Source organism: Oculina patagonica, chromosome 12, assembly GCF_052425735.1.
Source record: "Oculina patagonica isolate OP01 chromosome 12, crgOcupat, whole genome shotgun sequence".
Classification (NCBI taxonomy): Eukaryota; Metazoa; Cnidaria; class Anthozoa; order Scleractinia; family Oculinidae; genus Oculina; species Oculina patagonica.
This window is the reverse complement of record NC_135769.1, coordinates 7128810-7154448: the sequence shown is the minus strand read 5'-3', so window position 1 is coordinate 7154448 and position 25639 is coordinate 7128810. Positions and strand designations below refer to the sequence as shown.

Below are 25639 nucleotides of genomic sequence, written 5' to 3'. Positions count from 1 at the left end.
GTTTGAGAGATTCGCTCGAGATATATGTAAAAGAAGAGATTCATTTTTTTTTTGGTTGCAGATCGAGGCAGCAAACGTTCTCTTTTACGACAGGTCCACGGCAAACAAAACCGAAAATAAATGCAAATGGCATAATGGCCTCGTCTTGTATATTATATTCAATTTCGGGCAAAGCTGTTAAAAGAAAACATATGCCCGAGGGCGGCAAAAAGCCGTATTCAATGGTTAGAGAGTCCGTTTATTTGCAAAATAAGCGGCAGTAAGTGAAACATGCTAACAAGGTGTTAGTTTTACGGGTGTGAAAATAGATTGAAGAGATGTTTGTGGGGATTCGCTGTGAATATTTAGTTAGTTGAGAAAAGCGACCGGTAGGCATGTTTATTACTTATTGATATCGGCGCCCTAACTTCCTTTTAAATTTGTGCGAATATTTAACGAGCAACGATTTATACGGTTGCTATCCAGTTGCTAAGCTAACAACTCTTCGCTGATCAAGTCAAAACATACGGTTTAAGGTTTTGACGGGAGAATTGAGAGGGTATTTCTTTTAAGACAGTCGCAAAAAAAGTTCGTTCGTTGGACGAATTTGTTTGAATAAGCCTGGGCAAAATGGCTTCATCGATAATTGCTGGAGTAAACGTCGAAGATATATCAAGACATTTAAATTGTCCTCTTTGTAGAAGATTGATTCGTACGCCGAAGCTTCTACCATGCTTACATTCATTTTGTCAAGTTTGCGTTCAAGGCCTAGCGGAGAAACTCGCCCCGAACGAATTTCTGACTTGTCCACTATGCAAGACAGACGCGAAGATTTCAAAGGAAGAAGTGGAAAACCTGCCGATAAATTTCTTTTTGGATAACATGCTGGATATAGCGCTGATAAACTCGAGCGACAGAGAACCAGTTCCTTGTTCAAACTGCGACTCGTTCAATTCTGCCGCAACGTCTAGATGTGTCGATTGTGGGGAATTTCTTTGTGAGAATTGCTACAACGTTCACAAGAGAATCCGTCAAACCAAAGAACACAAGATTTTGACGATTTCCGAGCTGCTTGCCAGTAAAACCGGTGATGACTTACACAGGCCAGCATTTTGTAGAATTCACCACAGCGAGCAATTGAAATATTACTGCGAAACTTGCAACGAGGCAGTATGTAGGGATTGCGTCTTAATCGAACATCGCCAGCACAAATACGATTACATTAAAGATTCAAAAAAGATACAGAAACAGAAAGCTATTGTGGAGAATCTGTTCGAACAATGCGCGGAGAATATTCCAGTCTTGGAAAAGTCGATAAACGAGATTCAAGGAATTTCTGATACGCTCCGCGGAAGATTAGCGGCAGTGAAAGCTGAAATTCGGGAAGCAACTTTACAACAGATCAAGATTTTAAAAGAAAAAGAGAGGAAATTATTACTAGAGGCAGAGAGAATTCACAACGGGAAAGCAATTATTTTAAGGCGGCAAAAAGACCAACTCGAAGAAGACTTCGCAAGATTTAAAGACGGTTGCGATTTTTCCGAACAGGTTTTGAAATACGCCAACGAAGTCGAACTGCTCTCGCTCAAAACCAACATCACAGAAAGATTAACGGAGTTAAACGGTACGGAACTAGACTGCCAGCCACACGAAAACGCAGAGCTAAAATACGAGGTAAACAGCAAAGAAGCCGAGACTGTCGTCTCTCAGTCTCTGGGAAGTTTAAAAACTAGCGGTCCGTGTTTAGTGTTGGAAGATATTGAGGTACCTCCGTCAACTAATGGAAGTGTAAGCGATTCAGCGGAAGACGATTTCCGACAAGAGGTGCCCCTTTCCGTGGAAGTTCGCGATCCCAGCGGAGTCCTCCTTTCTCCGGAGATAATACACCAAGGTAAATTAAATTGTTCGCTGTTTATCGTTAAAAAGAAAATTAAAATTCCTTTAAGTAAAATACCTCTCGGTATTTTTAAGCATTCTAGCTATTCTGAAAGGATACCACCCAAGTCCTAAGTATTGTTTCGCCATTTGCACCTCCTCTTTCATATAGTTTTCGAGATGTTTCAATATTGAAAAGCGCATGTTGTGATTAGATTCAAGTTTATGAATAGGAAGTCTACTCTTCCGAATTAGAATTCTCCACATGAATTTTCTCCATTCAAAATACATTAGCGAGACTAAGAAAATCATTTATAGACAAATTAAGAATGAATAAACAGGTTTCTATACAGAATGTTCTTGTATATTGAGTGACCGTGAGGTTAATATAAGCCTTTGTCCGCCATCACTGTGACCAACTGCAGCTGTTCCAAAACTTGTTACTTGTTTAAGCAACTGTTAAAAACATTTTTTTTTAAAAAATGTTTTTAATTGTTAAAACAATATAATCTAACTTTTAAAAATGAACGGGAATTTTTTAATGTTCCTGTTACCCATGCGACATTTTCTCGGCCTGATCGATTGCTTGTTCCGAGAAGAACTTTTTTTGCTGCTTTTTTTTTCGAGAAGGCGTTTTTTTTTCCGCGTTCCGTATAGACCCGACTTTGTATCCATGGTGTTTGTTCTTCATGAAGGCCAGTTTCTTGGAACCACTGCGCAATAAGGGGAACAGCCGGCTCCGGGGAATCATAAATGCTTTTAACGAAAGCAAATTTTCGATGCAATGTCGAAATTAATCCGATATTGTTTTGGTTTTGCTTCACTATGCTCTGTTATTGGTTTAAAATCTCGCACTGCCTTCTCGACCAATCAGAAGTAAACCCAACGCTCGCACACGTTTTCCCGCGCTTTGTGCCGGCTACATGTTTTTGATTGGTTCACTGGTTTGTCTGTGTCCTCTGTGATTGGCCAGTGTAAATTACAATGGTTTTGGTTTTACGACACGCAAACTGTTACGTTACTTCAGAGAATTTGCAGTCAAATCAAAAAAGATATTTCCCCCATTATTTTACCAGTCTTCTTATCAGTGTTTTAAAACTGAAAAGATAAGACGTCAATCTCCTCTTTCCCTTTTGCAGCTGACGGCCAGTCCTTCACAGCATATCATCCCTTTTTCAACGGCATATTCTCGTTCTCTGTGTTCGTGCGCGGGCAAGCGGTAGAAGGATTTCCGCTGGACATAAACATCGGGGACATCAGGCCTCGTGTTGGAAGTGCCAAGAAAGCTATCGCGGGGAGTGGGTCCAAGTTTGGGAGGCTAGGAGATCCCCAGGGGGTGGCAGTAAGTGAGGATGGTAACGTGATCGTCAGCGACTCGCGAAATCATCGTCTCCAGGTAAGTCAACTTCTGTCAGTCTATGCAAAAATTATCATAAATTATAGGGGCATGAATTAGGCGTTTGTACCTCTTACACCACGTTTTTTTATCTTAAGCCGGCATTTTATTTTCAGCAAAGTTTTAAAAACACTAGTCTTTCTATTTTTTTACGAAGTTATGTCATTAACATTTTTTAATGAAGAAAAAAACGATTTGAGCAATTGCTTATGTCGTATTCTGTCGTTAATCGTGCGCGATTTATAATGTGCACGCCATACGTGCCTATATTCCACCTGTCAATCTAGTTCTTTGCCCATCTTGCTCAACAACACACAAACCAATCAGTGATGTAATTAATTTTTATTAAAACCTTTCTTATGTCGTATTGCTTAAATTACTATCGAATAGATATATATATATAACATGAACGTGGTTACCATCTTGCGTGCACACCCTTGAACACCCTTCAACTGTCGCACGTAATGTCGCAAATAGTTGGAGTGTCGAAAGACGGTTCAACATGTTCAAAAAGTAGGAGCTCTCGTAAGATTTTTATTCATCATCATCATCATCATCACTTTGTTTACCCTCGGATTTGAAGGTATGCTTATATGCTAATATCTCCGAGCATTTCACAGTAAACACAGTACAACGGGCAAAACAGACCACAACACCGGGAACTCCACCCTACTCTTTACGATAAGTGTGTGGGTTCTTTTACGTCCCCTGCTGACCATAACACTGAAGATGCAGGAGACGGGGCCTCGGTTTTCTCCTTATCCGGAGACTGAATATCCAACCATTTGCAGATGTAATTGCAAAAGCAGCATATTCTCCTCAGTTATTTTAAGACCCTGAGTTTTGGTCCGGTCATTTTATTGGTCCTCTAGTGTAGCAGTTGTAACTTTCTTAGGGCTAGGGGCATTGTTCCTGTTGTTTGTTCATGATTGTTCTCTCGAAGGCTAGCCAGCCATTCATGTCAGACCTTGCGAGAGCTGTAACCCGAACCAAATGATTGCGCGCAATTTCGCAAAAAGTTTAAAACGTGATGAAATTGTTGCGTATGTAGTTTCAGATGGTAGACACGCGTTTTAATTGATGTGTGAAATGTTGCAGTGGTGGAGGCAGCGTGGCCGAGTGGTTAAAGCGCCGGACTTGTAATCCGGAGGTCGCGGGTTCAACTCCCGTTCTGACCACTAGCTAGATTTGTTCTCGGTAGTCCCGAGTTCAACTCTCGGCCACGCTTGTAAATAGCCAACTGGTCTGCCTCCTGTCAGTTGGAATTTTTAACCATGTTATGTTCATTTAAATATTTGTTTCACATTGGCCCGGAAAAGCCCCATTGGGGGAGTGGTCAATTAAGTATTATTATTATTATATTATTATTATATCGAAATCATGTTGGAATTGTTGTGCGAAACGTTTTACCTTGTGTTGCACGGAATGTGTTTGATCGTAGGCATGCGTTTATATTGTTGCGCTGGATGTTGCAGATAGTTAGACCCCCCAAAAATAAAGAGGGAGGGAAAAAAAAAACGCGCTTGAGGTTTTAATTTCACCCGAAATACATTGAAATTGTTGCGCCAAATGCTTTAGACTACTACGCGGAATGTTTCAGATTGGCCACTGTTCGCGCAATGTTGAAGGAGTGGTCAGCACCTGATTCGTCTCCAGTGTCTTTTGAGTCCGTCTTGAGTTATAAGAGACGACTGGGGACGAGTCAGAGTCAGCGTCGCCTGCTTATAGCATTCGTTAACTATTGAGATCTTATATAGACAGGTGTCATTAGACCTTTTGAGAAAAACCGTCAGTAGTTACCGTTGTTTCTGTTTGTATGACAGGTGTTTGACATGGATGGAAATTTTCGCTTCCGGTTTGGCTCACCTGGAAGTCGAGATGGTCATTTCCAGTTTCCCAGCGGAGTTGCCGTGACCAGCGAAGGGAACATTGTTGTGGCAGATACCATGAATAATAGGATCCAGGTACATCTCCTATCTAGCACGTTTACCCAGGGGGTTGGTTTCAATGTTTTCCAGAGGCGTACTATTTAGATGCGTGGGCAACTTCAAGGACAACATTCCCATTAAAGCGCGTACTTGAAGCATTAAATATCCTTTTGGTGTTTTTAATCAAAACCGTAACAAGTTTTTTGGTTCTAACGAATTATCACGTCCATTTAAGCACCTTTATTCATTCTTTTGCAGATTTTTACGAAAGACGGCAAGTTCATCAAGAAATTTGGCAAAGGAACTATGGAAGGAGGGCGTCTTTATCAGCCCTACGGAGTCGCCTTAGACACCCAGGGCAGTATCTTCGTTGTGGACCGTGGAAATGCTCGTGTGCTGGTTTTCAACCAGGAAGGACAGATCATATTGACATTTGGTAGCCTTGGTGACGGTAAGGGCCAGTTCAATTGCCCAACAGGCGTAGCGGTGAACAGCAAAGGTCACATGATCATCACTGACTTCGGAAACGATCGCGTTCAGGTTTTCGGCTCCAAAGGTCAGTTTCTGTTCAAGTTCGGAAATAGTGGAAGGGGAGACGGCGAACTTAATTGGCCCACCGGAGTCACGACGGACGCCGACGATCATATTATCGTGAGCGACTCGTACAATCATCGGATTCAGATATTTAACGAAGACGGCTCGTTTCTGACTCGATTTGGAAGCGAAGGGAACAAGAGGGGGCAGTTTAAAAGACCCGAGGGAGTTGCTGTTACCAAACAAGGAAATATCGTTGTTGCAGACTGGGGAAATGATCGAATACAGGTTTTCTGAAGCTTTCAACCTGAACGGGAGAGTAGCAGATGCAGATTTTTGTGCTCTAGACTTTGAGCTGAGCATAATATAAGCTGACGGTCCTGACTTTTTGGCGGAAAATTGCTTAACAAAGTGTTTGGATAAAACTAGTTTTCGCCCCAAAATAAAATATGCACCAAGAGGAATGATGATAAAATATTTCAGTTTTCAATTATCGATACATTAACATTTTCAGTTTATTGGAGCTTTTACAATGTAGCACAGAATAGAAACGTAACATGGCCTTTAGGGTGTAGGGGAGGGTGTTTTCGTTGAACATTGTCTCATTAATACATGGGCTCACAATGGCGTTACGACCAAAGCTCGTCGGTCGACTTAGCTCACATTTGATGTAATATTTGCCAGTGCATTACATTAAGACCCTTATCCGCCTTATATTTGATATGAAGAAGCAATTTTTATCATTTCACGATATATGATCAGTTTGTTGCCTGTGTACAGCCGTCCCGCTTTGAGCGGAACAGGGCGGCTGTACACAGGCTAGGCAGTTTGCTGACTGAAGCCGTTCGCAATAAATGCGTCGAGTCCTAATAAGCGCACCTTTAAGTCTTAAATGTTCCAAGATCTATGTTTTATGGTTCAACAAGAAAACAGTGTTGAAATAAAGTATCTCCAGGCTTGAAATACTGTCTTTAAGTGAATGGCTTGTAAGACGCGGAGAACGATGGGAAGAAGCCAGAGCCTTCCTACTCAGTCCCTCGCGCCTTACAATTTTCTCATTCCAGGTAGAGTCGCGTGGGGAAAAGTAGGAGGTTGGGGCGGGGACTGTCGCTTGACTTCTTTATTCAATTTAATGATGGAGAGGGTGAAACATTTTTGAATAAATTTGAGAGAAGCAGGTCTTCTGAGCGCCTCCCTAGAATTGCTATCCACTAGAAAGGGCACGAGTCTAGATCGACTCAGCCTTCTTTCTAACCTTGAAGATATTAACAGAAAGCTGTGTTCAAATTTCTCGTAATCCTGACTTAACGAATATTATTTGGTCTGGTTAGCCTTAAATTTCCATCAAGTTTTCAAATCAATAAAAAGTAGCCCCTGAGGGCTATTAAGATGTTTTGATACGGTGGAAGTAAATGTGTTTTAAACTGCGCAGGCGATATTTCGTTAAAAAACGAGCCGGCGCAGCATACTGCAGCAGTGCAGGGCAACATTTTTAGCAGCCTCGCATGTGCTTTAACAATGAACTGAAATACGAGGATCAAAATTATGGAGGAATATAGCCGTCACTCATGATATTTTTTAGTGTTCAGTCGCTACCAGGCATTTTTAAAATGATGCTTACAACAAATGCTTCAAAGTGTAATGAGTCACTTGGGAGACTTCCTATTAAACATCTTGGTAAAAACTTCATTTCCATCAACGTGTTTCTTTTTTTTAGTGTTAATATATCATTCCAGGTCTCATTTCTCTCTCTTTCTTCGCTCTTAATTTCTGTATATTATGTTAAGGCAAAAAAAAAAAAAAAAACAACAACAAACAAACAAATTGTTTTTCCCCTTTTTGTTTAATTTCATGTCGTTAATGTGCTGTTATATATGTTGTGAGTCTACCGACGCGACTAATCTTTTTGATTACGGCAAATGTCTTGCGCGGACTAAAACTTCTCTGTTTGTTATCAGCTATCAATGGCGAGAAAAAATGCATTTTCAACTACGTGACGGAATTAAATCAGCTGCTAGAGCTTATGATAGTCAGATAGTCAGTTATTTTGTCCGAGATAAAATCTTGAATCTTGACTTTGCAGTTTTGTTTCTTTTTTCATTCCGCCGGTTAGGACGTCATATAAGTTATCATGAGCTGACTCCAGTGCATAATCGAAAATGCACACTCTTGTGTCTAAGTATGCAAATCAGTGCAGCTTGCAAGTCAAAACATGGCAGGTAGAATTGTTTTGGGTAGAAATCAAGATAGCGACACAAGAAAATAATACCGAAAAATCTGATAAATCATTTGACATGAAATCACTTTTCCGCTGATAGAATCAAACCCCGAGGGGTAAAATGACTAAAATACCGAAAAAGCTCCCGATTTAATAGAACTTTGCAGGATTCAATTAATATTCCCTAAATTATTCCTACATTTTGGGTCATTTACTTTATTAATAACTATTTTCAGTTTTGTTTTCAATTTGCTTCCAGTAGGCTTAGCTCCCCGCACTTCAGTTTGCAAGTGTTTTTGATGGACCACTTGAGAGATTAATAATGGTTATTGTTTTGAAGAAATCCCACCGGCAATTCTTTTCTTTTTTCTGGGATAAAGGTGTCGAAAAAACGAATGAATATTATTTAGTCGATGTCTGTGTCTGCCAAACATCTTGTCGTAAATTAATTATTCATGATGACCCCTGACGTCATAATCATGAATAATTTACATGGATTACGGAACAATATGGCGGATGGGGAACCCATTCATTCTGTTTACCCGGCATGAACTATCGATTTAGGATAACAATCGAGGACCTATCCTGTTTCAGAGGCGTATGTTTTATCTCAGAAACGCCGCTCCATAACGCAATGAAGCCCTAGGCACAAGTTGACGGGCAGGAAGACGAAGACATGGCCTCAGATGTCGAAGCGAACGTACGAAGCGCGAAAAATAATAACATTGGGTCAATGCGGCATGGCCTGTCTAGTGAAACGACAAATTTACCGATCACAGACGGCGAAGTTTTGATTGAGAGCGAATTTCTTGAGTTGAACAGCCAGCTTCATTACTCAAAGACAGTTCATATTTTGTTGACGGATGAGTTTGTTTTTGTCAAAGAAATGAGAGATCGCAGGGACTCCGAGGCGCATGTACTACAGTACGAATCTGGCAAAACGGTTACGAAATTTCATCGCTCAGATGTGAGCATTAAGGTTTGCGAGGGCTGCCCGTTTACTTTTAAAGCTAGATGGAGCAAGGAGACGCCGGTATGGAAAACGTACGAGCTTTGTGGCAAAGAGGAGGTCTGGCCGAAATGGTTGCGGAGTTTCAGCGTTGAAGAACCTCGAGGGCATCATCATATGATTCCCTCTAACAGCATCTGTGAAATCGAGGGCGACTCCGATTCAGAAGATGGCAGCGACGACGAATATAGCGAAGACGTTCAAATTCCACAATACGCTTTGACTCTGTCTGTAGATCGAACGATTTCTATGTGGTCAATGTCAATGCTAAACCCGAGCAATGTCCGTAGACTCGCTATTACTCAACATCATCGGCCTCCTCTTTCCAGAATTTTGAGCTCTAATTCAAGCGACGAAGTACAGGATCTGTACGAGAGTTTAAACGCCGGGTCCTTATACAGATCGAACTCACATCCTCGACTATCTCTTGTGAAGCCTTTTCGATGTTCTTCATTGCCAGACGTTGGAGACCTAGAGAATGTTTGTGTAGATTCTGATTTAAAAAATCACGGATTTAGAACCAGGGGTGAAACCAGCGCAGATGACCCAAATCATGCATTAAACTCTTCTGCGTTACTAGAACGTGAGGGGGACAAACATGAGAAAAATGCAACCCTGGCAACATTGCAGCAGAAGGTCGAAAATCTGCGAGCTCACCCTACTAATCTTAATTTTGTAAGAAGAGGTAAAGGGGATGACCCAGCTTGGGATTCCCTAGCCACGCCCAGGCACCGTCGCAAACCTTCTTTTGATCTGGCCATGACTAATGAAGCCAACAGGATACCCATGCCGTCAGACTCTGGCATAAGACTAGGTGCACGCAGCCCGGTTTTTTACCGCAAGCTGTCGCATGAGAAGAAAATGGCAAGTCCCTTGCACGAGACCAAAACACTAGAAACTCCACTCAGCCCCAAAAAGACAGATTTATCTCGCATTATCAACCAGTCAGCGAAGAGATGCGACTCTTTGCCTACTTCCAGAAGACCAGATCTATCTCATGTCACAGGAAGTAATGCACGGGTAGCAAGGCAACTCAACTTTAAAGATGACATGGCCATGGAATTGAATGACAGCAGTCAACCGGCACGCAAAGACAAAATTAAGAGATTCTGGACAATCTTGTACAAGAAGCGACCAAAGTTAAGAATGCAGAGAGTAGATTCTGAGGATTCTGTCCAAGAAGGCGATGATGGTGTTAAAATTGGTGAAGGGAGTTCTTCAAATGTTGTGGATTCTGATACACCAAATGGAGTAAACGTTGTCGCGGGAAGTCGCCGTGGGGGATTTAGTGGTAATTTTTCATCATTGAAAGATAAGTTATCGGGTTTAGCACCAACCAAGGAGGACCATAGGACAGGACCGACACTAGTTCAAAGCAAGCAAGGTAGGAGAAATTTCAGTTGACTGCAGGGTGATCAAATTGCATATATGAATTCTCTTTATATTATCCCCTCCTAACCATCATGTTTTGAGGCATGAAGGTTGTGAGAATGACTTTGAGGCCCTGATCATTTGAAAACAAGGACAACATAAAACACCAAATTTGCTCAAAGAACATGATATGTGATGATTGTGAGGGTGAATTTTTTTGCCATAGCAACCTATCCCTCAAAATTAAGGATTATTGATTGCTTTGGTCAGCAGAAGTACATTAAAATATAGATAATATATAGTTACATCAATAAACAGACTAGACAGGGCTGCGATGAATAAATATTGTTGATACAGACTCAGTAAAGGTAGCCAAGTTAGATTATTATTGAAAAATGAGTTACCGGTAAGTAATCTGTCCCATGTGATATTGTTTTGGGGTAAAAAATGTAAAAGGAGAGGCTGTGAAAGGTGGCTGAAGTACAAATGTACAGATTGAGGGATGATGCTGTTTCATGGTTTGCGCCTAATGTATGTGCTGTGAAAAATTTCTTCTTAACCTATCGTTAAAGAAACTGAAATATAAATGAAGCGGTAGGGGTAATTACAATTCACTCTTCTGGAGAAAAGTCACTTCCTCTAGCAAGGAATTATGTGAAGTTATAATATGTGTTTCATTAAAAAGGACCCCACCCCACCACACCCAACAACTACCCTGGGACCTCTGCATGACATGATATTTGTTGAACTCTAAGAACAATAGGCGAGCTTCTTGTTTCATAAAAAAATTAATATTATTAACTCAATTTAGCAGCTTTGCAGAGCTTCTGTGGTCAACCATAACTGAGCTCAATAGCTAATAATTATTACTACATGCATATTTACCCAAAAGCTTAAAAACCTTAAGCTCAGAAATTAAACCGTTGCAGCTGTAGTTTATATATTTTTCATTTATGCATTGTAAAAAGAAAGAAAAGATCTAAAATTGGTCATTTTATAGTCATGCTCCTGGTGATTGAGACAATGTCTTGTCCAATTTGTCATGCAAAGTCATTGTGTGGCAAAACAGCACCTTAATTAATTGAGTCATAGTGGTCACAATAAATTGTAGCCTTTATTTTACCAACTCTGCGTTTCCAACCCAGCTGGTCATTTCCTGATTATGGATTTGCATTTATTAGCTTTTTGCTTTCTAACATAGGGTATAAGAATGTAGGAGTCTGTAAGAAAAAAATATAACTTTTCCTACCTTAGCTTAACCTTGATCAAGCCTGTGTGGCACATTAATTAAGCCTCAAAACAGTATGTGGCAGCCAGTTAACCTTGTATCACTCCACTCCATTCTCATTTGCTGTCAACTTGAATATTTTAGGAATTAAAGGTTAGTTGAAGTGAAGACTTTATTGGTGTTAGGTATTTTTTGGTATAATTGTTGCGAAACCAAAGGTCTCAACCCTCTGTAACAAACATTATTTCGGTCTTGGATATTAAAAATTTATTTTTAGTAAAAACCCTGAAAGAAAAGGTTTTTTATTTTGATTACTGCAGCAATAAACAAGTGATTTTTCTTTGTTTTCCTTGCAGCACTTTCTAAAAGAAAAGAAAAATTTCCCCATGTTTCTTTTGAGTTATATATAGTACCATTTAATGTAAACATTTCCAAGGAGAACTTGAAAAAGCTTTGAAAACAATCAGCAATGCAAGGCTTTTTCCAGCGATAATTTGTGTTCTTACAAACTTCCAAGAGTTTGTAAAATAATATTCATTAATTTGATAGAAACAAAAATATGTTTCCTATTTCTTACATGTAAATTTTACTTTCTAATGATACATAGTAGTTGATCTTGCTATTAACTTTTAGCTTTTTCATCTTCGCGAATAGGTAAAAGTTGATTTGTTTCATGAAATTGAATCATTTTAAACTTGCTTAACATAATAAAGAAACTTTTTATAGCCTTACCATAATTTGGAGCTTATATTTTTATACAAAGTTCTAAGTTAACAGATGCTTGTCTCTAAAAGTGAAACATGTTAATTGCGATTTCCATGAAATGCGTACTTAATGTTCTTTAACTTCATCAATCACAGCTTGGTGCCAAAATCTGTCTGTGAGTCACATTAAGACAAAAATTTTACTTTCCAAGTAAGAGAGACTTTACATATAAAAATTTCATTCTTGATACAGTTGTTGATTTTGTGTTTGTCACAAACCAGGGAGAGCAGAAGCTTAATTTTCGTATAAGAAACCATAGGTGTAAGTATCCTGTATGTTTTTCCTTAGTTTGTGAATGCAAATTTCTTCCATTTTACATTTTTTAATAATTTAAAGTAACTTTAAGGTTCCTGTTCCTCAATGATTTGTTATAATAATTTCAAAAACCATTTAGCTAATTTCAAAAACCATTTAGCTACCCTGGTATGTCTTATATTTGTTGCTGCATACGAAAATTATGATAATGGCCTGGGAGAATTTAGATATATGTGTTAATTGTATTCAATTTACAGTAGGGCCATTTGTTGCGTTGCATGTACATGTAGAAAATGGGCATTTTAACCCAGGGAAAGAAATTCAAGGCTACACTGTGACATTTGGCATTTTATGTTATCTTTCTTTAATTTCTTTTTAAAAATAGCTACTGTACCAACATACATTCATGTAATATTTGTCCTTTCCCAAATGTACAGGGTGGATATTTTTCTTCAATTCTGCTATCTATCAGAAACAAGCAAAGCTTCACATCACAAAATGTTTTTCTAACTTTTTATCTAGTCTGTTGATTCACAAAACCCTGGTATGCCTAATGCGGTGTTTTGAATGAAAGCTACATGTATTGAGCAGACTTTCCCTTTAATGCCTATATCTTTACACATGCTTTACAAAGTGATTTTAAGTCTGTGGACAAAACCCTAGAGTGTGATGATTCAAACGAAAGCTACTGATCGTGAGCAGTACTTTGCTTTTCCAGTGAAGTGAAATTTCTGGCACTTTATGCACTGGGAGTGAAAGGGTTAAGTATCTGTAAACGTAATAAGAAATTGTTTAGATTTCTTTGTTGTTGTGTTTTTGCTTTATGGCATTTTAAGCATGGTATGCTACTGCCCAGATCCCTTAAGTTACGTGCAGTTGGCCACTTGACCAATCAGGAAGTTTGTTTGGATTTAAGTCAAGTTTTACGTGACAGAATAAAATTTTTGTAATTTCTGCACTGGAATCCCAGACGTCTCCGGAACTGTGGGGAATCCATGAGGGGGCTTGTCACAATGCCAATGATATCTTATCTTGTTTTGTTGTTGAGGTTTTTGTCTTCCCCCAAATCAACAATGCAGGAAACTAGAATGACATTTTTGGTGTTCTTTCTTGAAAATATTGTGACAAAGAAAAGAAGTTGACTCTGTTAAACCTGGCACATTGACTAAACAATGTTCTAGTAAGAATCAGGAATATTATTAAATATTGAAAGACTTTTTTAATTTCAGCAAATCAAAACTTGAAACCGTTACTTTAATAGAGGCAAGGTTCCCCAATGTGTGAACATCATGTGTGGATGTAAAATGAAATCAATACTAAACCCATTAGCAAGATTAAATACCAATTATATTAGGTCATGACATATCTTGTGAAATACCATAAGAAGAGTTAACCTCCCAGGCTTCAAATATCACGCATAGAGTAGATAACACAGTCTTATAGCTAGTGTTGTGAAAGAGATGAACTTTCATTTTTACCCTTCAATTTAATAACGTCTGGGAATGGTTTCCTTGTTGAATCTCGACTACATTGACTATTTCATCATCAAAATCAAGGCATTGAATATTTCAAACATGTGGTGTGGATCAAAGAAGTCTTACGTCCTAAATCATTCCTGTATGGAGCTTTCACATTCCCCAGTAGAAGACAGAAGAAGTTCAAACCCATTCTGTTTCTCTATACCATTGTCTTATTTTAACTTGCTGGAGAATGATTTCAAAGGTGAGGAAATTTCACTTTGTGTGATTCATTATGTACAAAGGTACTTGTTTCAAATTACTGGGTCTGTGACAATGTTTACAAGAAATGCGTAGACCTTCATTAATATTATAATAGTTAAGCTGCATAATTTGAGGATTTACCACTTGGCATCATTTCAAAATATATTGTTGCATGTGATAATCAGAGAAATTTTGAAGTTTTTTGATTTTCACAACCATTTTATATTTCTCACAAGTCACAAGGCTTGTGGCTGAATGTAATTCCCTGCTGTGCCAGACAAAACTAGACACTTGTGGTCTGATTTCTTACCCTATGATTTATTATACATTAACATATTATCTGCCTACATGTTTAGAAAAGCCAAAAGTTAAGACTAACTAAGCCCTAGGCTTGAAAAATTATATGAATTTGTACTAAACATACAGAAATCATATTTCTGTAAATTTTCCTTCAATCATTCAGTCTGTGTTATTGCGTAAATTCTGACCCATACCAGTAGATGTAGATAAAGGTTTATTTTCATTTATTATTTATGTTTCTTCTCAAGGGAATAAAATGAATACATTTTTATCAGTTAAAATCATATGTCACAGATTTGCATCTTCACATAATGTTTATGTCTGTAACACTATAGTTAGTTGGTAACACATGTTAGAAATTGAACTTGATTCTTTATGTACAATGTAGGTACGGTTGAGGTTTGAAACTTTTTTCAGTCATAAGCTACAAGTAATGTATTGACCTTCTTCTCCAAAATGTTCCTGCGAATTATGTTAGTAAGGCTAAGAATCTGGTGTTGTTTCTTATTAATATTGGGCTGGTGGGTCTGAACAAGTCCACAATTACTTCAGTACATCTTTTGTACTTGTACTTGTACAGAACATAATATTGTCAGTAACACAATCTTTCCCAGTGTGCAATTACATGTATGATGATGGATATATCCCTTTTTTTTTTTTTATTTTTTACCCTAAAAATTTTTAAAAATTTTATAAAAAAACCATAAAAAAAAAAGAAAAAAAATTTGAAAAAAATAATATGTATGGTTGTAACGATTCCATTATTGTCTATTTTCAAAGTGGAAAGCCAAAAGTAATGAATGGTAATTTTATACAGGAAGTTTTAGATTGGGGTTCCTCACCCTTAAACACATGTTTCTGTGTCCATTGTTTAATCTTTCAGTTTCTTTTAGCACTGATTATTTTTAAACAAGGAATTTAATGAAAATGTGAACAGTGTTTTCTGCTAACTGCTGATCAAAATCAGTTATCTCCTTACTCTTTTCACACATTTATTCTATTGTTAGTTTTTGAGAATCTGTTAGTAAATCAAGATAACCTTGCTTTGGTTGTCAGCCTTTGTGCGGCGCTAGATCAATAAATATGCATTTGTTAAATTTTAAAAAAAATTACCAAGAGAGCATAGATGTTAGCAACCCAGATTTTTATGCTTGGTTTGTTGCTAAGGAAGAGCTATAATGCCAGTGAGAGGGAAAAGGAAGTTAAATAATATGCTTAGGGTTTATTTTCTGGTGACCCTTTTCAGCACAAGACCTGCACCTTAAACGCTCCTTTAAGGCCCCTAACGTGTTAAAAATAAACATCTTGTCCAGTGTACCTGGGTCTGTTCCAAATCTGTAGCTTTTAACGTCAACTTTTGACCAAAGATTGGTAAGATCTTATGCAGTTTTTGGAAGGTTTTAACTTAGTCAGTTGCAACTGCTGGCATATGATGAAATAAGTGACAGTGGTTTTATATCACATTGGATAATTTGTTTTAAAATAGTTAGCTTTATATACCAGTATCTAAAGGTGTTATATTTTTACTGCTTTTGAGGCCTTCACGGACATGAAATATTATTGCTGAATCTTAAGATATCTGTTAGCTACATGTGAGACTTGACATTAATGTCAAGTGTTTTGCCAAAAAATGTAATGCTAGAGCAAAATGTTCTTGGTCTTTTGTGCATTCAAGGTCTTAGATGTAGAGAAAAATCAGACTACAATACCTTAATCATTATGATAGCAGTTAACTTGAGAGATTAAGCAGGTTCCCCTGGTGGTGTTTCATTTAATCTTGGGTTTCTTTCTTAAATATTACAGTATTTAATTATTCAGTGGATGCAGAATGAAATACTTATAATTTTTCAAGCTTTAATTTTGTGTTTTCCACAGAATTTTCAGGTGATAGTACTCCTATAGGAAGACCTAGTTTCTCTTACAGTGGTAAGTCATTCTAAGAGCTTCAACATACGGTATGATAAAATAAAAACTTAAAGGCTGTAAACCAAGAGTTGAAGCTCTGTGGCCTACATGGCAAACATAGTAGACTCTATCAGCCTTGGTTCAAGCACTGCCCAGGGTCCTCTGCGCCCCCCTCTCTCCACCCAGGTGAAGGACCGGCATTACTCTGGGGGTTCCGGGCTCCCATTCAGGGGAGAAATACTCCTAGTCTTTTATAATCTACAGAAACAAGGATAAGCACCAGTCTGATGGTCTCACAGCCCTAGGCTGCGTTTAGCTAGAGACCATCAACTGGTGCTCTGTTCTGTAGCATTAAAAGACTTGGAGTATTTCCTTTTCCCCTGAATGGGATACTAGTCCATCGCAGGGATACCCCCAGCATTAAATTTGCTGTTACCCATTTAAACACCTGGGTGGTGAGAGGCACTCTAAGAGAAAAGTGAACACAGCGGAGTAACCCTGGCCAGGCCTCATTCCGTATAGCGTAATGAATGAATTTAGGCAGGAAACAAGTAAAGTTTATAGTCTGCAGGTCATGTCATCTTCTTCTTATCTTAAGTTTTCATACTCCGAAAGCCTTTCTAACATCTTTTGTTAATTGTTTTGATTTGAAACAATGCCTTAATTAATTGGTCTTAATTGTAATTTTATGAGTGACGTTGTTGCCTCCTACAATGTATTTAAAAACAACCATACGATGCAGTTCAAAAAATTAGTTTTGGCAAACTTTTGTACTAATTGTCGCGGATTCGGATTTTCTGTTTTCTATCTTTCTCTCTCTTATTTTTCATTGTCTGATCACGCCATTATCTTTCTTTCCGCCGGAAAACTGTGTTTTAAGATAAGACTGCAGAGTTACTTATTTTCTTATCCTTTTACTAGCCTATTTGATACACGCAGATGAGCCGAGTATTTCTTGACCTTGAGTGTACTCGAGAATTTTCCTGCACTAGCAACAGCGCATTTATTCATTCACTTCTTAACCTCGGGCGTAACGCATAGCTGATTAATTATCGTAATTATTCTAATTTATGCTTAATAAGCGTAGCGACGTCAACATGTTGTCGTTTTAGCAAGTTCAAGTGCTTAACAAATCTTATCTCGAACATTCTGATACTCGTTCGTTCTTTAAAAACGTAAAGAAGAAACTCGGTTGGATTTATTGAGCTAGTAGAAAGACAACTTTTAAGATTTGAGACTGTCTGTTTGAGTTTTGACGTAACAAATCGATTTATTACGTGACTTTTGTCGGAATTGTTTAGTTTCTTGTTGATCGCCATTGTTGAAGCGACTCTCCCGTTTCTCACGTAGTCTTGCAAAATATTGTTTCTCCAATCGTAAAGTAATCCTTACACGATCAATAGGATTAAAGTTTTGTTGTTTGGCGAATTGACGCATTCGTGTTATTGAATTGAAAACAATTCGATATTTGTTTTCGTGACTAAAGAAATTTCTAGGCGGATTATACACACATTAGTGACTTTTTAATAACACAATTTTCTACCCACCCTTCAGCGCTAATGTTAAGTTCGCCGAGTAAACATTAACACCGAATACACTGTTTGGATGAAGGGCTGCCTTTTCTCAATGTATGTCCTGGTTCTACCAGTACCCCAATGTATCATTTATTCACCCCGTCATAGTAAGTGTATTTGTAAAATATTTGGTTGCTAAAAAGTTTTGTTTTTCTTTCCAAGGGGTCATTATATATGCTTTTGTTTTATTAAAATCAACTACGGAGGCCTTGTTTTGGGGGTTTACACATCATGTACTGTGTTTTTGCTAAAGATGTGTCGATTCGTGATCTTGTTAGAAGTTTATTATGCTGTAATTCGCTTTCAAATATTTTTACTATGTATGTCTTACAACGAAAACATATAGAGGTCTATTTGTTTTTCTAGATTTTTCGTGTTAAATATAAACTCCCACGAACCCAAACTTTGTAAACGAAGGAGGACATTTGCATGTATTTATTGAAGTATTTAAACGTTGTCAAAAAAACACGCTAGTTTTGAACTCGCATGCTTTCACGATGCGGTAAGCTTTCCTCTAGTCTAAACTTCAGCACGCACTTGGACTTAGATCTGTCACGCACGTAACGTGATACAAATGACGTAACGTAACGTACAGCTTTAGCACGGGAAGGGCGTGTTGTTTGCGTGATGTCAAGAACGGTCCAAAAGGTCTCTGTCTTGATCATGTAGCGAGGTCTTTATTTGGTCAAACGTGCTGCAGTGATTTTTAAAAATGCTCAGTGATCTTTGGAAACGCAAGGAGATTTTTGATCGCAGAAAACAGATCAAGCCGTTTTGCCGGCGTGAAGAAGCAACCTTGCAAAAAAACTCCGGGAAAAAAATGAAATTTGCTGTCTTCGTTGACTTAATCAACCCAGGTTTGTGAGCATCGTGTTTCTTAATGCTTTACAGACATTTTTTATTAATTTTCGTTGCGAAAATTTGGTTAAAAGTCAGATTTTTTTATTACCTGGGTTCATCTGGGTTATTCTTTCTCATTACCTGAACAATGAATTTTTTATTAGTTAGCAAAGGCGGTTGCACTTTAATCACTGTTGCAGGCGAAATCCTTAATTGATTCGATATAAAGCTAGTGAGGATCTATCCTGAACAAGTCCCGATTAGAATAAAAATTAAGCCATCGATGTAGATTGCACAGCTTGTTTAATAAAACGAAAAAAATATTTCGAAAACCGCATGTTTTTGTCTGTGAAATTTGAGCTCTTTCATGTTAGCTCTCACGCAATTCGGAAGGAAAGTGCTCAGCGAAAAGGTATACCTCTTGTGTTAATCAGATTTATTTGACTTTTATTCGTTGCACTGGCGATTAGATTGGATGGAGCCCCTTAAATCGCCGCAAATAATTTGTTTTTCATTAGAACTTGAAAATGAGATAGTCGGCGAAGCTCGAAACATAAGGCTTTTAATTGCGCTAGAGTTATATGATTCGCCTAATTATTTTCTAATAAAAGTGTCGTATAAGCTACTAAAGCCAGGTGTTCATTTTGGTTATTTAGATTTTTTTTTTCAGCTTACGGTAACCCTTTGATCTTTCAAAGTGATGCCAATTCCATTAACTCACTACTCACAGAGCGGATGTTGATCTGTTGAGGCGTCTAGACACACTTAGCATGCGTGACCAGCGGGTTTTTTTTTCGCGGCATTTTCGGCGGTGCGAAAACTTGGCGCAGAGCCATCGGTTGTACTAAAGCCGAACATCGCTCCAGGGAAACTCTTAATCTGGTCTTTTGTAGGCATTTTGAAATATTTCTTCCTTGAATTCAGGTTCTGGAATGACTCTCTATGGGCTGTGACAACTTTTTGTTGCTGAATGTTTTCTTTTTAACTCTCTAAACTTAACCAACCATAGGTCTGGTAATGTTACATCAATTTACAAAAAAAAAAACTAAAATTATTTTTACTAGCCTGCAGTGCAGGCGTTTTCCGTGGGCGCGCGAAGTATTAGTTCAGTTCGCGATCGAGCAGATTCGCCGCCATGTTGGATGGGGACAGAGAGAGGCTTGGAAGCGAGGAAAAGCGAGAGGGGGGAGGGGGTGGGGGGGCGAAGGAGAAAACGCCTGCCCGCAAAGGCTATGAAAACCAGAAACATTTAACATGATTTTACCTTCGCTGTCGTTATGCATCCTCGCTTCCTTATGACTTCTTATCATCTATTGAGTATCATTTTACTTAGAAATTCGATGACACTTTTTGACCATTTTTTGTTCTAATTCTAGTATTTTTTGGTGTTTATTTTAGGAAGCATGCGAAAGAAAAGACTCGTCAAGAAAATTCTATCGCCGATCTTCAAATCCAGCTCCCAAGAGGAGGAAATGAGCAACCAGGCCAATAGTCCAACAGGCGAGGTTCCTCAGAGCCCAGACGTGGTGGACTCCTACGGCCTAGATCTCTCTCAGCGCCTGATTGATATTGACGCCTCGCTGTTTGCGCGGGAAATCACGCTTATCGACAAAGAACTTTTCATCAGGATACCCTGGCCGGAATTGGCAAACTGTGGCTGGATGACTAAAGATAAGGTAACGATCCATCCTACATCATTGCCCTACATCTTTTACATATACAGGTGTAGAAAGAAAACCTATTGATAGAAGCCTGTGTAACACGTGCTTTTGCAAGTTTCATGTTGGAACAACACATAGCAAGCGAGCGCACGTGCGTGGCGATAGCTCCGTTATCAGTTTTGTCGCCAATAATTTATCACTATAGGCAAGCAATACGGGCAAAAAGCAATGCAGTGTGCATGAGTGCAACGACAGCACAAATACTAAACCTATGTCTACGTTTAAAACCTAACACGAAATCCTTTTAAAAGCCTTGTCCAAAGTTTGCTTCAGGTTGTAACTAACAATTCATTGTCGACTTGCTTTTATTTACTTTTGATAAAAGCTTGGACTGAAAAAAAATATTGTCTAAAAGCTGTGTAGCGAATCTCTTGTATAGTTATAAAAGTAAAACTGAAAATAATAATGTTCACAGACGTTTCGGGACTAAGTAGCACTGCCCCTTCGTCAGTGTAAATAATCTCTTAAACATTCACAAAATTAATTACTGTACCTTAAAGTAGTTACTGACTAATATTACCGGATAATTAAGTGTTTTTCTTTCTGATTTCAGTACGTGACCTCACCAAACGTAATGGCGATGGTGGAATTTTTCAACCGCGTTGCACTTTTAGCAGCGTCCGAAATTTTATCTCAAGACACACCCAGTGGACGAGCCAGAGCGATCTCTAAAGTCATCCAGGTATATAAGATTTCACCATTAATCTTGATTCTTTTTTATTCTCATGGAAGCGGAACTAAGGATTGCAGGAACAACCTGTCTTGTTTTGAATACAAGTTGAGTTGTACGAAGAGAGAGCTGATGTTGCTTGAATAATTGAATTTGTTCTAAAGTTCTGTCGTTTTCTTTTTTAGATCGCCGACAAGTGTCATCTCTTAGGAAACTTCAATTCTCTCAAGGCTCTGTTGGCTGGTCTCCAGTCCACCCCAGTCTACAGACTGAAAGAGACCTGGAAAGAAGTACCTTCTAAGAGAAAAAAGTAAGCATTCTTTCTAGGGAACTGGAAGGAGTTTCTGACACCAGTTTGTGACAGCAGGGGTATGAGCTGAGAAAGCAGTTCAGTCGAGGGGGTAGGGAAGGGATGTACTTTGTAACGACAGCGTGTTTTATTTCGTATTTTCTTGACTTCCATTTTTCACGCGCATTTATTTTTATTTTTGTTTATTTTGTTCACAGGAAGTTTCGTGACTTGTCGATCCTCATGGGAGAAAGCGACAACTTCTCAATGTACCGCTCAGAACTGTCCGCCTGTTTGGAGAATGGTCCGTGTGTACCATTCCTTGGGAATTTTTTGACTGAAATTGCACAGACACACACCTACTTGGCTTGCAAAAGAAAAAAGTTAATCGGCAAAGGAGGAAAACAGTCGCCGCTGATTGGGCGAAAGGACAAACTTGATAGAACAGACGGTGCCATAATGAATGGCGGAACACCAAAACGTAATGGCATAACTGGGCATAGCGTGACACCAGACTTGCAAATGACACCGCGTGACAAAGAAAGTGTCACGCTAGAGAAAAGCGACAAGCGTTCCGCAAAAGTAAAGCGAACGCCGTCACGAAGCAAGCTATGGAGATTTCACAACCGTCAGAGTATAAACGACAGTGGAGTTATGTTGAATCGCAGTAGGAACAGTAGTGCTGAGGTATTGGACATTCCCGATGGGGATCTTCGTAAAGCTATGACTTCGAGTTCAGATTCGGTGATTACAAGTACAAGTTCGCTCAACGAGAGCCCTCGAAACGCGACCAGCGGTAACTCGCGCACGCCCAGTAGGCCGCCGTTGTTGAGGAGACTTTCAGAAACTTCTTCAAATCGCAATGGGATTTCATTTTCGATGAAGCCGAAGAGACGTTTATCCGAAACTAAAACGGGCGAGAGTCGTCGCTCGTTTCTCAAGGGACTTGTTCGGAGGACGCCGAGTAGTCAATCGGTGAAGGAAGGCAGGGTCTCGCGTGGATCATCTTCTGAAAAGCTCACTGTCAGTCTCAGCACTTTGTCGGTCACAGAGAACACGAACAATTTAAGATTTAAGGAACTGGCCAAGTCGCAAAGCAGTCCGTCGGTCAAGGAGGGTGGGAGGCTGTCACCTGAGCTCAGCCCAGGCCCTCTCGACAGATCACCTGAAGTCGAGGTCAAGCTTTCCTTAAGTCACAATTCATTAGTTGAGGATTCGCCGAACACCAGCAGTCACGCATTACAGTCAGGTGAGTGTGCTAAGGTTTACTACAGTGTTATCGTGATGTCTTGTGCGTGTATGGTCGACTTAATGCTCTCACCGAGTTTCTAGCGATCGTCGTAAAAGTAGATACTTTGGCGAAATAATATACCCCAAGATTTCTTAAAAACAAACCCGCCCTGGCCAAACAGGCTTGCGTTGGCTTGCCAAACGGACTCGCAAGTTTACTTGCAAGTGCACGCAAAATGTCAAAAAAGCCATTTCAATGCTTCTGCACGCGCTGTAGTTCAGTTCTTGAGGTAAACAGCAAGACTTGCGTTGACGTGCGCCGAGTTGTTTGCAGAGGTGGCTAAACGATCAAACATTGGCTCGTGAAGCAAAATAGGTGAAAATGTTTGATCTAGATCAAACATGGGAAACCATTTAAATGCAACGTTGTGAGAGTCGGCTTAACGGTAAAACATGCTGTTCCAACATGATGTTGAACGATGTCTGATCTTTTTTGCCGGGGCTGTACTTCCACTAGACTAAATTGCTCGGCGACTCATTTGTTTTCATCCTTGGGCACCCAGAGGCATGGAAAGGCGAAATCGAAAAAAAGAAAATTGGAGTAGAAGACGTTTTGACCATTTTCTCTCGTAAACTAGCTGCCCCTGGCTCTCCGAGGATAATTTTCTTTATGCTTTCAACAGCAATTTAATAGAGTAACATTCCAGATCTCTGGGTTGTAAATCCTGGATTTCAATTCTTATTGTTCTTGTTTTTTTTTTCATATATTTGTAGGCACAGAAAAACAGTTATGGGCGTACCAAATCGCTTCAATCCAGTACGACTTCGTCAGCCGACCGTTCGTCCGACATTTCCTTCTGAACGCTTCGTTCAACTCTGAGGAAGACAACTACAGCCTCTCTTTAAAACGCGAAACTCCGGTCAAGAAAACTGGCAGCTGACGCACAACGACTGCAGGCTCGCCGGAGAGCGTTCCTCGTGCGCTGTCACCATAGTAACCGAAGGTTGGAATCTTCCGGTCTCTCTTCGCAATTTCATTCTTTTCTACCTCTCCCCGTGAGGACCGAGTTGGTCTGGGGAGTAGAAGACACAAGAACTCAGAACCATCTTCGTGACTACGTCAAATTAATATGTATTCCTTCCCGCGCAAAATATCGTAACATTGATATACTTTATTAAAGAATACATGAAGTTATTTTATGCATCAAATATAAATATTTTATTTTATTTGGATGGTAAATGATGTTATTTTTACACGGTTGAAACTCACGTAAAATATTTTAATGGTTTCAGTATATTTTTTAAAATGTCTTATCTGTCGTTCTCTTGTAATTATTTCAAATCTCCACCTGACTCTGTGTATTTTATTTTTAGAAATTGTAAATATTATAATGACCAGAGTATCAAAATATTATTGTTCAAAGCAATAGATAAATAAAATCAGCCTAAATGGCGCCAACGTATAACTGGTATTTTTTATTTGCGTGCTACAGTCAGCAAAGCAAGAAGAACTGTTGTAAAAGAAGTCGGTGCAATGTTCGACACAGAGAGCCAAAATAGATCTTTGTGGCTAAATTTGATTTTAGGCTGGCCTAAAATTTTACCGGATTTCTGATTGGTTCTTCCCGTCCAGTTCTTCACGGACAGAACTTAACGCGCTCGTCGCTCTTTGAAGAGAAAATGATTCCTGTGTTTTGGCTAAAAAAAAAAAAAATACAAAAACCTGTTCCAGGCGTAAAAAGGAAAAAAAAGAGGAGAGGGGGAGTCTGCCCATTTTACTCGCCGTTCTTTGCGCTAAACCAAACCTTAAATATCCCGACACTTTTTCGCGCTGCTCCGTAGTGTGGCATATGGGCAAAAATGTCCGGCGAGCAAAGTGAGCCGAAAATATAGTCCAAAAGACGAGTGCGTTCCCTTGCGACATGTTCCAACCCAGACCGTGCGCGGCCCGCAATATATCAGTCGATTGCCGGCGCTTCCCCCCCAACACCCTCGCGCCCTCCGTCCGAGCCTTCGAGAAGCCTGTTCGCAGGCAAATTCGCTGCTGTTTTGGTCTTCCTTATATAGAGGAGGGGAGGGGTGCGGTTGTGAAACACCCTAGAACCGTCTCGCGGCTGGCATCGTAAGACTCGTTATTGGAATGCCAAAGAGTTGACATTTCTGCAGGAAAAACTCGTTTCTCTGTTGGAATAGAAATTGGGGGCGTGTTAATCGTACCTGTAAAAGCTTGGGAGTTTTAAAGTCTTTAAAATAACTCTGATTAATGACGACAAAGACAAAGCTATACTCTTCTTAAAAATTTTATTTTAAACGCTTAATAAAAAAATATATCCATTTCTCCAATTACGGTATCTTTGAGCACAAGGCTCCATTTACCGTCGTCGGTTTGGTTTGTTTTTTGGTCGCCGTTCCGGTTTTCCCCGGCGTGCCAAGCGCTCACGGGCAAGTTGGATTTCTTTCTCACGCTCCTTTTGCCATTTGATCTTCAATCTGCAAAATAAAAAAAAGGTTTGAGATGGCGAAGGATTAAGTACTGAGTTAATGACATAACAAAAGGCTACGTTCGTCTCCATGCATTTTTTTTTGTTGGCGATCAATAGAGAAAACCGTTTCAAGATCTATAATTATTGGTGGAATGTTTTGATAATCAGCTCGCGTATTTTAAAATAGCTGTTTGCCTCACGCTCTACAAACAGCTTAAGCTGTTATTAGCAGCTTAAGTGTAAAATAAAGTCTATTTCAATGTCCTTACTTTTCTGTCATAACTCGTTTATACCAAATGAACCATTTTGTGGCAAAATACAGAGCGACCGCACAACAAGCGGCCAAGC

The 25639-nt window shown here is 39.2% G+C and overlaps 3 protein-coding genes and 1 non-coding gene across 4 annotated transcripts in view; 3 read left to right on the top strand and 1 right to left on the bottom strand.

Annotated features, from left to right (window-relative positions):
* The first annotated feature begins 138 nt into the window (after window positions 1-138).
* Window positions 139-6426, top strand: LOC144632216 (E3 ubiquitin-protein ligase TRIM45-like). The gene is made up of 4 exons (XM_078490811.1): window positions 139-1870; window positions 2994-3250; window positions 5074-5214; window positions 5437-6426. The coding sequence occupies exons 1-4, from the start codon at window positions 610-612 to the stop codon at window positions 6007-6009; spliced, it is 2232 nt and encodes a 743-aa protein (XP_078346937.1). The 5' UTR covers window positions 139-609; the 3' UTR covers window positions 6010-6426.
* On the top strand, window positions 4356-4428 carry Trnat-ugu (transfer RNA threonine (anticodon UGU)). Its single transcript has one exon. It is a non-coding gene; the product is annotated as a tRNA-Thr (tRNA).
* A 2009-nt stretch (window positions 6427-8435) lies between the features above and the next one.
* On the top strand, window positions 8436-24268 carry LOC144631290 (uncharacterized). The gene is made up of 7 exons (XM_078489691.1): window positions 8436-10323; window positions 16455-16505; window positions 20297-20574; window positions 21173-21301; window positions 21475-21599; window positions 21797-22827; window positions 23583-24268. The coding sequence occupies exons 1-7, from the start codon at window positions 8607-8609 to the stop codon at window positions 23747-23749; spliced, it is 3498 nt and encodes a 1165-aa protein (XP_078345817.1). The 5' UTR covers window positions 8436-8606; the 3' UTR covers window positions 23750-24268.
* An 824-nt stretch (window positions 24269-25092) lies between these two features.
* LOC144633102 (uncharacterized) overlaps window positions 25093-25639 on the bottom strand; it is a 6129-nt gene continuing 5582 nt past the window's right edge. The window contains exons 5-6 of the mRNA XM_078491895.1: window positions 25561-25639; window positions 25093-25298 (exon numbers count right to left, since the gene is read on the bottom strand). The exon at window positions 25561-25639 is cut by the window's right edge and continues 75 nt beyond it. Coding sequence (XP_078348021.1) covers window positions 25181-25298; window positions 25561-25639 — 197 coding nt within the window. The 3' untranslated portion in view covers window positions 25093-25180. The remainder of the gene's footprint in view (window positions 25299-25560) is intronic.